This window comes from Manihot esculenta, chromosome 14, assembly GCF_001659605.2.
Source record: "Manihot esculenta cultivar AM560-2 chromosome 14, M.esculenta_v8, whole genome shotgun sequence".
Lineage (NCBI taxonomy): Eukaryota > Viridiplantae > Streptophyta > Magnoliopsida > Malpighiales > Euphorbiaceae > Manihot > Manihot esculenta.
In genome coordinates, this window is record NC_035174.2 from 6,276,807 (window position 1) to 6,292,493 (window position 15,687).

General features: G+C 34.7%; 2 protein-coding genes and 1 long non-coding RNA gene across 8 annotated transcripts; all 3 read right to left on the reverse strand.

Annotated features, from left to right (window-relative positions):
* Positions 1 to 838: 838 nt before the first annotated feature.
* LOC110630692 (inactive protein RESTRICTED TEV MOVEMENT 2) lies at positions 839 to 3,961 on the reverse strand. Its single transcript, XM_021778238.2, has 3 exons — positions 3,823 to 3,961; positions 1,678 to 1,799; positions 839 to 1,586 (listed from the first exon to the last, which is right to left on the reverse strand). The coding sequence occupies exons 1-3, from the start codon at positions 3,858 to 3,860 to the stop codon at positions 1,045 to 1,047; spliced, it is 702 nt and encodes a 233-aa protein (XP_021633930.1). The 5' UTR covers positions 3,861 to 3,961; the 3' UTR covers positions 839 to 1,044.
* Positions 2,987 to 9,225, reverse strand: LOC110630691 (isochorismate synthase 2, chloroplastic). Of its 6 annotated transcripts, none has more exons than XR_006348587.1 (17): positions 8,911 to 9,213; positions 8,611 to 8,799; positions 7,745 to 7,986; positions 7,516 to 7,633; positions 7,301 to 7,417; positions 7,042 to 7,188; positions 6,847 to 6,921; positions 6,694 to 6,762; positions 6,311 to 6,429; positions 6,141 to 6,198; positions 5,743 to 5,853; positions 5,419 to 5,503; positions 4,592 to 4,689; positions 4,364 to 4,456; positions 4,168 to 4,240; positions 3,403 to 4,026; positions 2,987 to 3,253 (listed from the first exon to the last, which is right to left on the reverse strand). XR_006348587.1 is itself a non-coding variant. In XM_021778235.2 (16 exons), the coding sequence occupies exons 1-15, from the start codon at positions 9,028 to 9,030 to the stop codon at positions 4,172 to 4,174; spliced, it is 1,710 nt and encodes a 569-aa protein (XP_021633927.1). In that variant the 5' UTR covers positions 9,031 to 9,213; the 3' UTR covers positions 2,987 to 4,026; positions 4,168 to 4,171. The 6 variants fall into 6 exon arrangements, 3 of the variants coding, with proteins under 3 accessions (XP_021633927.1, XP_043806682.1, XP_021633928.1); XR_006348588.1 differs by having other exon boundaries at positions 2,987 to 3,268; XM_021778235.2 differs by having other exon boundaries at positions 2,987 to 4,026.
* A 1,418-nt stretch (positions 9,226 to 10,643) lies between these two features.
* Positions 10,644 to 12,623, reverse strand: LOC110600338. The gene is made up of 2 exons (XR_002485686.2): positions 11,798 to 12,623; positions 10,644 to 11,103 (listed from the first exon to the last, which is right to left on the reverse strand). It is a non-coding gene; the product is annotated as an uncharacterized LOC110600338 (long non-coding RNA).
* Between the last annotated feature and the right edge of the window lie 3,064 nt (positions 12,624 to 15,687).

A 15,687-nucleotide genomic window follows, 5' to 3' on the forward strand; every position in this document is an offset into this window, starting at 1 on the left:
ATTAAATTATAAAAAAATAAAATGTGAGATCATGGACGTGTACAATATTATTTCTAATGTTTAAATTAATAAACTAAAAAATAAAAGAAATATAATTTTTTTTTTCAAAACTTAAGACTAGTTAAATAAAAATCATGTATTTTTATTTTTGTGATCGTTAATTTTAATAATGTAAAATAACGAAATTAATTATAATTTTTTTAAAAAATTCAGTTGGTATTGGTTAATTGACAGAAAAGTCTGTCAACCGATTGATTGATGATCTTTTGATTATAAACGAGATGAAAATTTGCTGAATTACACCACTCAACAGTAACTTTCGATGAAAATTCTACATTTTCAAGAAAGGACATATCTTGATAAAGAAATGAATATAATTGTGTACGTTTGCTTTTTAGATATAACTGTATATTAACTTATAAAATTCTTATTATGTAACTCTATTTTATTGTCACGGTTCATATCTTGTTTTGAGTTTTGTGGGATGATTATATAATATAAAAATAAAAAATATCATGGTTACCATTTCTCATATATGTATATATATAATTATTATTGCTTTCCAATTAGAAAATTAATACCATTGTCTATACATCAACTGTCAACCACCTTTTATTTCCGCCCTTTTTTAATTAAACTGTCATGTTGATTTTTTTATTTTTCTTTGACAAAAAGAAAATTCCATTAGAGAGAGAAATGGTTCAACACCTGTGGCCCATAACAAAAAAGCTCATGGTCAAAACAATCTGAATTACAGCACACAAAGCTGAAGCTCTAGAGCCTTAAAAAAAAAAAAAAACAAACACAAACCGAAGTACCCTGGAGCCCAAGAACTCGAATTCAGCTTGATCCATCGACTCAGAATCGAGAGAAAAGCTGAAAGCAGCCATGCATACTAACTTAATTTATTCATAAAAAAAAAGTAAAATTAAATAATAATGAACTGATCATATAGTTAAATTGAAATATTTGCAAACATACATAGAATATGCCAATTATTAACATGTAAATATATAAAATGCCTATAGTCTATAATTAATTTTCTCAATAACGAGCTGAATCAAATTTACGAGATACTAAAACCCCCAGAGAAAATGCAAACGCTGCAGTCAGCAAAATATCCCTATTCTTCATGAGAATCCCCATTGCCTTTTCTACCACCGAAACTTCATCTTCTTCTCCCCATTTCTTCACTGTTTCTGTTCCAAATTCATCTACCCTGGAACCTTTCTTCCTCTCTTTCTTCTTTTTTCTCTCTTCTTCTTCTTCTTCTTCATTGGTTTCTAATTCACTTGCCCTTTCACCGACGCTGGAGGGCTTTTCTTGTTCATTATCTTTCCCAACGCCACCTTCAATATTTTCCCTGATTTCGTTCGTTGCTTCTTTCCTCTGTACTTTCTTTGGAAGAGTTACATAGAGAATCTCACCGTCAAATTTTCCGGTGATGTTGTCCATGTCTGAGTTTTCTGGCGCTTTAAATGTCTTCTCAAAAGATATATACTTGTTGTTGTTCACCAGCCTTTCTCCCCTCACCGTTATCTGACCTGATGCATCAACTTGAAGCTTCACTTCCTCCTTCTTAAAATCTAAAAGTTGCAAAACACTTTACATCAATACAAAGAACAACTGTGCACCAAGATAAACAAGTGGAATCTGAAAATGACGAAAAATGAATACCAGGAAGATCGACAAGGAGATAATGGCTATTAGAATCCTCGGTCCAAGCAGCAGAAGGTACGAACTCTTGGTATACATGGTTTCGGGAGCGTGTTCTCTCCCCAGCTTCTCCCCCTTTTCCTCTGATAATATTAGCCATAGATGAGTTTAGGAGATCGAAACGAACAAATGAAAAGTGCTTTCTATATATTTCTGGACGAGAAAACCATGCAGAATTAATCCTCCATATATAGAGAAATTGGAGTGTTAATTGCCCCAAGTATTCGTGCTGCTTTAATTATGTTTTACGAAGACATGGAAACGTTCATACAGCTTTCAATTCGTCTGGGATTATGTTATTCCAAACTTTGGCCTGTTGAAGAGTACGTTCAAGGTTTGGTGTTGCCTTTGTGCAAGCTTTGTAACAGTGAAAGAAACTATTCCTTGCTTGTCTTGTGTCCAAAATCCTGTATCAGTGGAATACGTAGACATGAATTCATGCATGACAAATACATTATTGTTTAAGTCTACCGACTACCAAGGCTCTGTAAAATTAATGCCACTGGAGTATATTTTCCCAACTCTATTCAACTAGAAATTCATCCATCAACATCTTTTAAGGAAATTGCTACAAGTTATTCAATAAATTAATGAGAATTTAAAATGTAAGAACACAATTTTGAGTATGCTAAATAAGTGATGTATTCTCAGACAACTGGATGAAATCAAGCATGATTTACGCATAAAAGAATTGATTGATCTTTTAGATAATAAATAGTTAAAATTCATATTCTATTAAATTTTTTAATTATATTTTTAGGGTGTATAAAAACCATTTTAATTAATAAGTTTTTCTAAGAGCATTGGGTCTTAATATATCTCTTGTTTTAATACCATTCTGAGCAAGTCCTAACCATTTTAACGGGGAAGTTCAAAAATAAATGATCATAGATTATTGTCTATTTAAGGTGCGTTTTAAAGATATATATTAAAAAAACATTTTAAATTGTAGACTATTTTATAAAAGTTAATTTATTTATTAATTTACTAATATATCATTATCTAATTGATACTGAAAAAATAAAACAAAAAAAAATGACAGTTCACCAAAAAAAAATCATTAGGCGGTTTCTGAAAAAAAAAAAAAAAAAAAAACGTTGATCGCTGATTATTTGACCGGAAAAGCCATCACTGCATCAACAAATTAATCGCTTGGTACCAGAGAAAATAATGGAAAGGGATAGAAAAAGAAAAAAAAAAAAAGAAATAGAATGAGAAAGGAGAGAAAAAGAGAGGACTGAGGAAGAAAATATCTCCAATCCTTTCCATGTATGCTTAGAATAGGTAGAGTGCTTATTATTATTATTACTTTCAATTTTTGGACGGAGCTTTCCTGTCTATGAACGATAAGGAACTTTTCCTTGAAATGTTTTCTCTGTCAGAAGGAAACTTTTCCCTCTGAACAAACATTATCTTTTTCCGCCAATTTGTAAACAGTCAAATAGTCCCAACGGCTTTCAAACTTCTGGCTTTGAGGGTAACAAGGGTTTATGTCGGGCAGGTTTGGCTTCTAAATCTACAGAAGCTCCTTCAGTTTCTGTGCATGAACATCCTGGTAAAAAAAATTGACAATTATAGAGCACGCCAGCTGTGTAAAGCATCAGATTGCCATCCTTCTGCAAATCACTTTTGCCGGTGGCGCCCGCAACTTCAAATTTACATTACCGGTAAAGAAAACAACGTTACCAGGGGTGCAAGTTTGCATCAGTGGGTTCTGTGAGTTGGGAGATATGTAAAGAACTGGTACTCTTCTTGGAGGCTCTCATAAAATTGAACTTCTCCACCATCTCCTATCTTGTCCAGCAAGGGAGGAAGAATTCTAGACTTCCTCTACAGCTAGTGGATTGCTGAGCTTCAGAAGAAGGTAGTAATTTTCTGCTATTTATCTAATGAGGCGTCATAAAGCTTTCAAATTTGTCATCATGAAATAAGAAGTTGATGACGCGTGTGTTGGGGAACATATTACATATGCAACTAATTTTTTTTAAAAACAGAAAACAATTGTTAATTTATTAACTCTAATAACACATTATCTTTATTTCAAAAATGACCAAGCAATAACAATCGAAAGCCCATTTTCCTTGTGTGAAAAAAGAATGTTGCTACCTGCTATTCGTTATCCTATCCTTTGAGCTGCATTCCATTCCCAAAAACCAATAAACCACTATGACCGAATGTCACAGTCGAAAAGTGATTGCTACTTTGTACACCAGATGATTTCTGGAAGAAAGATGGATGCCAAAATGGTAACTATCAAATTTATGCTCAGTTCACTTCAGGAAGACTTGGAAATCTGTTCAAGCTATTCTTCTGAAAACAAACCATAATGCAGGAATTTCATCAACACGTCAGTATGATATTTATGAGTAGAAACGACTAACAAATAGAAGCCCAGACCAATATAATCTTCTAAAGATGCTGCATACGATTAACCATTGTCAGGAATAGTACCTTGTCAGTTGATTATTCCCAAATTTTCAATTTTCTCCCTTGATGGGACCTCAAGTTTAAGCAACTTGGTGAACTGTGACAAAATTTATTAAGAAAAAGGAAAAAAATTTAGCTTCCGTTCACACTTTGTACAGTGAACAGTCGACTGTACTGTGAGTTTTATGATAGATGGAAGTCGGCATGAAAGCATATAAACCTGAGATGTCTTCAATTCTAGTTCATCCCATTCTAAGGACGGTTCACTTCCTTCTACTATTCCTGTCCCAGCATAGATCAATGCACCAAGGCCCTAGAATTTAAATGGTCAGTACTGTGGTATAACCATAATTGGGGGAGTGACTTTTCAATCCGAATACAACATCTTATATTCTGATGACAAATTCCTACTTGATAAGAATGGCAGCAAATGAGGAACCTAGCTCACCTTTTCCACCAGTGCTGACCTGATGCCGACAGCAAATTCACTCTCTCCTCCTCCAAACCAACCAACGGGCCCAGCATACATTCCACGATCTAATACTTCTGCAAAAAGTAATTGGAAAATTTAATATTTTTCGCATCAGAGGCAAGCAAACATAATGTTCTGAGAGCTGAGAAGCTACTACAGGATTTGGTTAGTCCAATTGTGTATGGCTAACAAAAGGGTGAGGATGTTTATATGTCTATCAAACATATAGTTCTCATTTATACAAGAGCAGATATAGAAAGATCTGTGATTTATTACTTGTCTGCTTGGTTCAAATAGAAAAGGTTGCTCATAAAAGTTAGATTCCAGTCAACAGAGACTGTTCCAGAATATTCTCTTAAAAGAATAAAGCTCGGTACAAGTTTCATTAACATATAGGCCCATCTGTGGTACGGAAACCCCTCAACCATTAAAAAAACAATAAAATAATAAAAAATAAAAAAGCAACTTATGAGGTGATATCAGTGGATAAGAGTTAACCCACTTAATTGCTTGTTTTCAATACCATTTGTGAGCTTCACTTTAGCCAGGTTGGGTGAGATAAGATGAGATTTCAGGTAAGAACTTGAGAACATGTGAAACTCTCTTATATCATAATAACACGACCTTACATCTGATTTCTTGTACTTGATAACTCAGATTTCTGTACAAAATTGATTTCCAGAAACTCAACACAAATGAATTGACCTCAACAGCATAATAATGATTCTGAGATTATCGATCAAAACAAAATTCAAAAAGCAGCTTCATTGAAATACAAGAAACATAATGATTCATGGAAATACCAATTTCTGCAATTAAAAGCCTTGCCTCTTCTGTTGGAAATCCACAAACTGCTGGAGTTGGATGAAGAGATGACAAGATATCAAACTGGAAAAGAAAACAACGGAGCAACTACGTAAAGTGAACCAACAGACATAGATAATTGCTCTTCAACCACAACTCTCTTCAAAACTATCATATAGAAATTTACTGCACATTCATGAAAAATTAAGTTCAGATACCTACACTGCAACCTCAACAACATACAAGTGGAATATGAATAAAATATTCATCTTATATGTGGTGAAGGGAGTTTCTTTATTAGAGACATGACTGTTTTCCCTCACCTCATCATCTTCACTTCTTAAAGTTCCTGCCAATCGGGCATATAGATGTTGAACTCTTGGAAATTTTCTTACTGCTTTTTTTGGTTCCATTACTACTCTGTTACATACAGCCTGCAAAGTTGAATATGTAAGAGTTCAACTTCTGTCCTTTTTCCCCTTCATTTTTCCTTTTATGTAGGGTAAACAAGTCTACAGCTTCTAAACAGAGTAATCAGTGTCCCAGGAAGGGTCTCTGGTCATTTTAGGGCAGGAGAAGAATTACCAAGTAAGCATGATTGGTTAGAATTATCATATCATGATAATTATCTAGTACATGGACTGGTTTAGTCCATTGTCATGACCAAGACATCTGTCAGAGTAAACATAGATTTAATAAGGGCACAAAACAGTGAACTTGCCTCCATTTTTCTTCTTATGCTGTCTCGTACTATAGTAAACTCAAGATGGTCCTTTGGACTGCAAATGAATGATAAAGCATAATGAGACACAAATTGGCTGAGAAGCATTTGAAATCGATCACTATAAAATGAATCAACAATTTGATCAAGTGCAAGGTGCCAAAATAAACCTTGAAATTAAATCAAGTTCTATTTGAAGATCTAGAGCCTTTGATTCACCTCTAGCACGGGTTCCTGCCAGTGCCTCGCTAGTAACTCCTAGCCATTTTCTGTGAAATAGTTGCTCTGGCTATTCATAAAATAAGCCACTTAATCTCCAAAGATAATGAAAATTTACACGTGAAGAATACTAAACAACGTAATAGCCAAAAAATTGAGCAGCAGACAGAAACGACTTCTAATTTCCGAAAAGCAGTCTCTTGCAACATGATAAAATTTGTAGACTAGAGTCACTAGACCATCAGAAACAAGCATGATCAAGAAAAAGCAGAGATATGAAACAGAAAGGATGCATAAAGTTATTTATGCATAAAATATCAGTGTTCAGACTTGCCGTGTTCCCAATAAATGCTGGAGCATTAGGTGGCTGAAGATAAAATTGATAAGCATTTTCTCCTTCAACCTGTAAGTAAATGTTCAGCATTCTAATTGTTAGTCAACATAAGCAAAGCGATGGTTCACTGAACAATTTTAAAGACAAAAGTACCTGTAGACAAGCCAGCCATGTTATAGGATCAATGTCAGTAGCAGTTACAACTTTGCTGCTACGTGCGAGAACAACCTAGATTTTCATGTCAAATTTGATAAACCAACCAAATCACATGGTAATAAAGACCGAGGGAAGAAGAATAAGGCTAATACATTATTATGCCAAGAAAAGGAACTGGAAGCCTGACAGTACCTTAATTAGTGGTGAGCTGCTTCTGTTGATTATTTGCAACGCTCTTTTCACGGCAAGATCCCAGTAGCTCTTATTGGGAATTTGATTATTGCTTAAAATTAATGTTCTAGCAACTTCTTTTCGCAATTTTACAATAGTAGAAGAAACCTACACATTTTTTAATAGAAAAACACAAAAAGGGATTAGAATATTAAATTAATTTCAGTATTTAATTAACAGCTAAAGAATCAAGCTACCCTGCCAAAAGTTATGCAGAGACCTGACTCATTGTAAGTTGAAGTGCATCAATGGCCTGCCCCCACGTCCAGGAGAGGGCATCATCCCAGGCAATAGTCGCAGCAAGCATTGAACTACCTCCAAGCTCATCAAACTCAACCTGTCATTTACAAAATCTAGCAGCATGTCATATAAATAGCGACAAGAAACATGACTCTGGGACATAAAATCCAAAATAGAAGGAAGCGATTGCTTTACTTGAGGAACAATGAAGTAAAATGAACCAAAAGACTCCCACTCAGATGATATATTGGCCCTTGCATCAAATCGAATTGCCCCATAAGCACGAATCAAAGGACATTTGGCAGATAGGAACCTTGAAAATTGAACACAAAATTAAAACTAACAATTATAAAATCACGAAATTTAAAATCTAATGCAGTCAAATTGGTGGGTATTTTTGTAGTCTTTTAATTATTTATTTTACCTCTTGATGGACTTCCAGTCACTGTATGAGAATTGGTGGATATGCCTAAAGGTAACCGCAGAGCCGATACCGGCCACGCTGACCAAATTGAGGGCATGAGCATGGCCATTACCATTGGTGAAATCTGTAAAAAGGGGATCGTCGTCCTTTCTTCGGCTTTTAGAGGAGAAGAAGCAGCGTGGAAGAAGCTGATGCTGAGCATGGAGCCAATCAATCGCTTCAATCCTCTGTTGAATAGGTACCTTTCCATCACAGTCGATATGAATAGTTAGTTTTAGGAATTGATTCAAATGTTGGGTAAAGGTTTTTAAAATTTAATGCTATTTTCGCGGGAAATGAAAGGATATAATTTCTTCTTTTTCCTATTCGGTCCATCCCATAAATTTACTTAAGTTATTAAATTTATTAGATATATTTAAAAAAATATATAAATAAAATAATAAATATTATATTATTTTTCTTAATTATCCTCCACTGGTATAATAGAAAATCAATTATTAATTTGAGATAAAAAAAAAAAAGCAAACTTATTTTTATGGGATAAAGGAGTATTTTACAACCAAATAAATTCCAAAATTATATTCACAAACAAATCAACTTCATTTATTATAAAAAGAAAAAAAAAAGTCTGCTTTGATACAGCAAACCCGTATTCGCCTATTTAGTCTACACTACTTGGAAATTGAAATGAAGTCTATACAGAGAGCAATAGGCTCCAGGATAAGGGGAGAGATGATGTTACACACAACATTCAATGCCAACCAACCACGTGGCACTGACCCATCTGTCGGCCAATTCATAACTTCCCTAGCATCTACTATATGGATAAGGAATGGATACCCAATCCCCATCGGCAGGCAACTTACCTGGAGACGTATAATCCCTGAAGTGAAAACTGGAGGATTAGCTTTCAAATTACAAATGGCAGAATCGAGGCTGTCTGCGGCCAATGCAGGAGATGCTACTGCTGGAAAAGTTCGAGTTTCAATGGTACCAATAGGGACTCTGGGGTCACCTTTGCACCCATTCATGGACAGTGAACACGATTTATATCTCTGTTCCATCATTACATTATAGTAATCAAACATGGTAGATTTTCAGGTCTCAACGAAGTAACAAGAGAAGTAAAATATGTAAGAAAGAGAAGAATCATCAAGTAAGCTTACATGGTGGAAAATATGAAACGATTGCCTGCAGCAAATTGGTTGGATGGAGATGCTGCATTTGGCTGATTCTAAATCCTTGAAACGTGCAAGAAAATGCTTGGATGAAACAGCAGTTGCCATAAGAAGAAGAGAGGGCGAGAGAGAAATGGATTACAGTTCAGCAGGAAATGATATGGCGTGGGATACCATATGCTCGTTTCTGGCACTTTATATTTGTGAATGAGCTCGGCTGTTATGCTCACACGTAGTAGCATGCTTTTCTTCTCTTGCAACTATTTAGCATTTACTACTTTTGTTTTCTACTGGTTCTTAACTCTGAAATTTACCGTAAATGAATTATGCGACATAATTAAAAAATAATATTTTTATATATTTGAATTCGATTCAAATTTTATATATAGTGTATTTATTATTTAAATTTATTTATATAAATAATTAATTTAATATAAAAAATATGTTTTATAATAATATTTATATATTTTTATTTAAAAATTAAAATAAAATTTTTTTAAAAAATATTAAATTTTTTAAATAAAAATTATTAATAAAAAATATTTTTATATAAATTATTAATTAAAATATATAAAAATAAATGAATTTAAATTTTATTCGAATAATAATAATTAAATTTAAAATAAATTTAAATAATTTAAATTAATTTTTAATTAAATTTAAAATAAATTAAAATATTATTAATATAAATTAAATTGGGACTGGAATGTTTTAATTTTGGAGATACTCTACCGTTTACCTTAGTAATTGCAATCACAGAGTTGAGCACAAGTACCTCTCTGTAGCTGGAGCTATAAAAGCTTCATTTATTGTGAGTTGACCACAAGTACCTCTCCGTAGCTGGAGCTATAAAAGCTTCATTTATTGTGGGAAGTGAACAGTGTCCCCGCAGTTCTTGCGCTTGAAACCGAATCGAAAACTGTATTATATGCTAATGAAACTTAAAAAAAAAAAATTAAAAATTCATACTATAATTGAATCAATTTTATATTTATTCGTCGAAGACTTTTATACTATATAATTAAAAATTATACAAAAGCTAATATAAAAGGCTGATTAAGAACTATACATAATACAACAATGTCAATATTATTTTCATGCTAATATTATTTTTATGGTTGATTAGATATTAAAATTTAACGTTGTTGTTACTTTTTTAAAATGAATATGAAAAAAGCTGTAAGTTTATGTATCAAATCAAGATTCACTTCCATTATAGTCCAATTATATCAATTGGAATCTAGTACAGAGGAATGGAATATCATTACACTACGCAACAAAAGCACCAAACAAAAGGCCCAATGCACAGATTTTCCTTGCTTTCCATGGATGATTTAGATGAAGATGATACAGAAGGATATGAAGGCAAAAGAGACATGAGTACATAAACATGAGCATATTAGTAATAACAAACAAATATTTCCAAGTAGAATGTGAATATAAGTTATTCAAACACTATCCATTCCCTGCTAGCTCCTAGTAAATATATTTTGTGTTCCACAATACAGCAACACTAAAATGTTGACAAATCACAACTTTCATGGAGATGTTTACATTATTCATTGGCTGAAAGATTGCCATCTTAGTTGCCCCTTGAACAAGAAAGGAGTTCAAGTGTAGTGAACTATCTATTATCTAACGATAAAAGTATCTTGCCTCTTCTAGTATGTATGAATATGATACTAGTCAAGCAGATGAATATAAACAAAGACTGCAAAAATTTCAATGTAAAAATAAAATACATTAATATCTATAATTGTTTAGTTTACTAATTAGAATTCGGTATTCAGTATCCTACGATATATATATATATTCAAGCATGTGCCTGTACCTTGAGCCTAGGCCCTAGTACCCTTTGCACCTCTGTGCCCTTTGATGCTAGCTAGTTTTGCTTCTCTACATGTGCTATTCTAAAACTGTCAATTTCATTTTAACAAGTCATTTTATTTGATGACTCCCAAAACTGACTTGCATGGTCTAAATTTATGCAAAATGTATTCTTTTCTCCATGATAAACATAAAAAATATCATATAATTTGTATTCAAACTTCTGTGGAAGCAGAAGATATTAATGTACACTTATGCATCATACCAAGGAACTGGCATGGTTTTCTCAGTCTTCCTATGCAGAAATCCAGGTGGATTATCGCCAAAGCTTTCATCTTCAGTATCCATATCAACCTTGTAAATTGACACAGGAATGAATTCAATTAAAATGGCTGAATGTATAGATCCCCGATGATAACAATAAGAAGTTTTAGAAAAAAAATATATATATATATATTTTTTCTGACACCCTGTAATAGAAAAATATACATACTTCTTAGATTAATCTTCTTTCCTATAAATTTCATATACTTGGGATACACATAAACAGTCACATGCAAAAAATCATAGTTCAGCAGTTTCTTTTTCTTTTTCCTTTTTAAGAAAATGCTTACACTTTTCAGGCAAATTTAGCTCTTCCACTTTCTACAGATGCATTGCTTCCCCTTTCAATATAGCAAATATCTCACCCCAGGGAGGGATGAATAAACAATCTTAACATTTGTTTCTGATTGAAAAGATAACATGTACTATGATGTAACAAACAGTGAAAACTGTGTCACTGACAAGCTCCTGTGTTGAAGCAGGAAGCATAGCACTGGTGTGATACTATCACAAAACAATAAGCACCAAATATCAGCAGCCATCCATTACAGCTACTATGGTGATAATGATGTTTACCGAGGAGCAAACTGACCAGGACAAATTATTTATGCTTTACGAGGACTGAGGAGGCCACGACAAAGAATTCTAACATAAGAAAGTGATACAAAAGAGAACAAATTAATGAATACATATAGGACATTAATATGATAAAACACTTAGTTACCTCTTGAATTCCACTTTCCTCTAGGTCATCCCCATTTAACAATGACTGCCACTGTTATGAAGGAGCAACCAAGGGAAAGGGCCAAAAACACGTGGATCGTATATTCGAGGAAATCAAAAAGGGCACCAGAAAATCAGAATATTCAAAGTTAGTTACAGCAGTACATGGAGCATGAGGTGGGGTTATAAAAAAGGAATAAGAGGAATAGAGAGGGCATTGAGTGACTTATCTTGTAATGGGGAGCTGGTGTATATCCTGCTTGGGGAGAATTGTCTCCTGAATTTTTCTTTTCTACTGAACTTCAATACAGAACATCAATTCTGCTCATTATCTGTATTTCTTCTGTGTGCTTTGGATTTTTACATTAAATTCTAATATCTCTATCATTTGGTCCGACCTGCCGGGGAATGACAAATACAAGAATGGATACTCGTGTGGAATTGATAGAGAGGAATTTAACACTATTGGAAGATGGGTTCTCCAAGCTGAAGACCGACAACGAGCAACTTCATTCTAAACTCTCTTCCATCGGGAGTCTTCTGCATACTTTAGCCAAAGGGAAATCGATTACTGAGGAAGGTGAAGTGTCCAATCAAACCACACCTGGTCGCTTAGCATCGCTGGTTCAATCGGCGCTGCCAACTTCACCCCTCACTTTGACCGACGATAATATCATGTCAAAGAAACTGGATATTCCCACCTTTAATGGGTAGATCCCGTGGGTTGGAGGGCTCGGGCGGAGCAGTATTTTGAATTAAATGGCACCAAACCAGAGCTTCCCATTATGATGGCCCTTACTTGCATGGAGCCCTTCATTGGCTTCGCTGGTTGTGAAGATGGCAGTGACATTTTTGCTGCTGCAAGTATCAGAAAATTATGTCCTTTTTTTGTTTATTATCTTTGCTTTACTTGTAATCTTAGCATGGCATGGTGAAGTATGGCTTAAGTGTTGTTTAGGTGAAAGTATACTAGCTAAGTATGGGAAAATTACTGCTGCTACAGTATTTTAACATGTGACTAGCAACTTTTTGCTTTTGTTTAAATTTCTGTAATGTTACAGTAATGAATAAGATTTTTCTCTTCACTTCTTTGTCCAAAAGCCTACAAATGGTATCAGAGCTCTCTTATATTAGAGGGACAGGTGGAATTGAGAGAAAACAAGTGAGAAAACCCCACCAAAAAACCTGTTTCAAACAGAAAATGGCTTCAAGCAATGCTGGAGCACTTTCACCACCAGTCTTCAATGGTGACAACTATCAAATTTGGGCTGTGAGAATGAAAGCCTTGTTGAAAGGCTTAGACTTATGGGAAGCAGTAGAAACAGAAGCTGATCCTCCTCCATTGAGGACCAATCCCACAGTCACACAAATAAAGCACCATGCTGAAGAAGTGGCAAAGAAATTCAAAGCACTCTCTTATATACACTCAGCTGTGTCTGAGTCAATATTCACACGCATTATGGCATGTGAAACAGGAAAAGAAGCTTGGGACAAACTTAAAGAGGAGTTTCAAGGCAGTGAAAAAACAAGACAAATGCAGGTCTTGAACCTAAGAAGAGAGTTTGAAGCTTTGAAGATGAAAGAAACAGAGAATGTGAAGGAATTCTCTGACAAAGTTTTGAGGGTTGTGAACCAAATCAGGGTCCTTGGTGAAGATCTTCCAGACAAGAGAGTTGTAGAGAAGGTTCTTGTAAGTCTTCCTGAGAGGTTTGAAGCCAAAATTTCATCTCTTGAAGACTCAAAGGATCTTACACAAATTTCACTAGCAGAGCTTGTTAATGCACTACAAGCAACAGAACAAAGAAGGAATTTGAGGCAGGAAGACAATATTGAGGCAGCTCTTGTCATGAAAAGCAAAGAGAAAGTTCATTTCAACTCAAAAGGAAAAAAGTTTAATGATAGAAGGAATAAAAAAGAAGGTGACAGCAGCAAGAATGCAGAAAGGAGAGGGAAGTTTCCTCCATGTCCAAATTGCAAACAAACTAATCATTTGGAGAAATTTTGCTGGTACAAACCTGGTGTTCAATGCAGGTCTTGTAAAAAATTTGGACACATTGAAAACGTTTGCAAGTCAAAGCCAAGCCAAGAAGAATATCAAGCTCAAACTGTAGAAAGTCAAGAGCAAGATGAGGCAAAGCTCTTTGTTGCAACTTATTGTGCAGCTGAAACCAGCAGTGATTCCTGGCTCATTGACAGTGGCTGCACTCATCATATGACATCTGAGATTGCGACGTTCAAGAAACTTGACAAGTCCTACAATTCTAGAGTAAAGATAGGAAGTGGAGAATTTCTGGAAGTCAAGGGCAAAGGTGAAATCTCAGTTGAAACTCCAACAGGTACAAAACTAATTTCTGAAGTCTTGTATGTACCTGATATAGACCAGAACTTACTGAGTGTTGGTCAGATGCTTGAGAAACAATATTCCTTATTGTTCAAAAATAAGACATGCACAATCATGGATCTTGTTGGAAATGAATTGATGCGAGTTAAAATGAAAGATAGAAGCTTTTCCTTAAGGTGGAATAAGTTAAATGCACATGCATTTTCTAGTTCTGTTGATGAGTTTGCACTTTGGCATAGAAGATTTGGACACTTCAACTTTCATGCACTTAAACACATGTATGACAAGTGTTTAGTTCAAAACATGCCTGTTGTGCTTTCCACAAATGAAGTGTGTGATGTGTGTCAATTTGGAAAGCAAACCAGAATTCCTTTTCCTATTAATCAATCATGGAGGGCAGTAGAGAAGTTGCAGCTTGTTCACAGTGATGTTTGTGGTCCCATGAGTTCTCCTTCACTCAATGGGAGCAAGTACTTTGTCCTTTTCATTGATGATTTTTCCAGGTTCTGTTGGGTGTATTTCTTGCAACAAAAATCAGAAGTGCTACGGATGTTTCAAAAGTTCAAAGCTGCAGCTGAGAATCAATGCAACTCAAAAATCAAAATACTCAGAACTGATAATGGAACTGAGTACGCTAACAAGAATTTCAGTAAGGTTTGTGAAGAGGCAGGAATTCAGCATCAATTTACAACTAGTTACACTCCACAGCAGAATGGAGTAAGTGAGAGAAAAAATAGGACTGTTATGGAGATGGCTAGATGCTTAATGTTTGAAAAAAAAATTACCAAAAAAATTCTGGGCTGAGGCAGTAAATACATCAGTCTATCTATTGAATAGACTACCAACGAAGGCTTTAAAAGAACAAACTCCTTTTGAAGCCTGGTTTGGAGTTAAACCTTGCATTGAACATTTAAAAGACTTTGGGAGCATATGCTATGCTCATATTCCAGCTATGAAAAGAGATAAGTTGGATCACAAGTCTCAGGTTGGGATTTTTTTGGGCTATGGCAGCAATGTAAAAGGATATAGGGTGTTCAACATGGAGATAAAGAGTGTAATAGTTTGCAGAGATCTGAAAGTGGATGAAGAAGCTTACTGGGATTGGGAAAAGGCACAAGTGGAACTTATGAACAATAATCAAATTCAGAGAGTTGATTCTCTCAATCAAGAACCATCTCATGAAGAAGAAGATGCAGATTATGGAAGTGACACAGATTCAGATTTTGCAGTCAGAGGTACCAGGTCTCTAGAAGAAATTTACGAGAGGTCTAATATGGCCTTGTTGGAGCCAACAAGTCTAGAAGAGGCAATGCAATCTCCAAATTGGATGAATGTAATGCAAGAAGAGCTGAAAATGATCAATAAAAATGAAACGTGGAACTTGGTTGACAGACCAAGAAACAAGAAGGTAATTGGTGTAAAGTGGGTTTATAGAACCAAACTCAACTCAGATGGTTCTATAAATAAGCACAAAGCAAGATTAGTTGTGAAAGGCTATTCACAACAGTTTGGAGTGGATTACACAGATACCTTTGCTCCAGTAGCAAGGT

Coding starts and splice junctions, on each gene's coding strand:
- LOC110630692 (XM_021778238.2), bottom strand. CDS start 3,860: ATGGAATGCAGCTCAAAGGATAGGATAACGAATAGCAG. Junction 1,800..3,822: donor GATAGGATAACGAATAGCAG/GTAGCAACATTC, acceptor TAATATTATCAG/AGGAAAAGGGGGAGAAGCTG. Junction 1,587..1,677: donor TCTCCTTGTCGATCTTCCTG/GTATTCATTTTT, acceptor TGCAACTTTTAG/ATTTTAAGAAGGAGGAAGTG.
- LOC110630691 (XM_021778235.2), bottom strand. CDS start 9,030: ATGGCAACTGCTGTTTCATCCAAGCATTTTCTTGCACGTTTCAAGGAT. Junction 8,800..8,910: donor CGTTTCATATTTTCCACCAT/GTAAGCTTACTT, acceptor ATGATGGAACAG/AGATATAAATCGTGTTCACT. Junction 7,634..7,744: donor GACTGGAAGTCCATCAAGAG/GTAAAATAAATA, acceptor TCAATTTTCAAG/GTTCCTATCTGCCAAATGTC.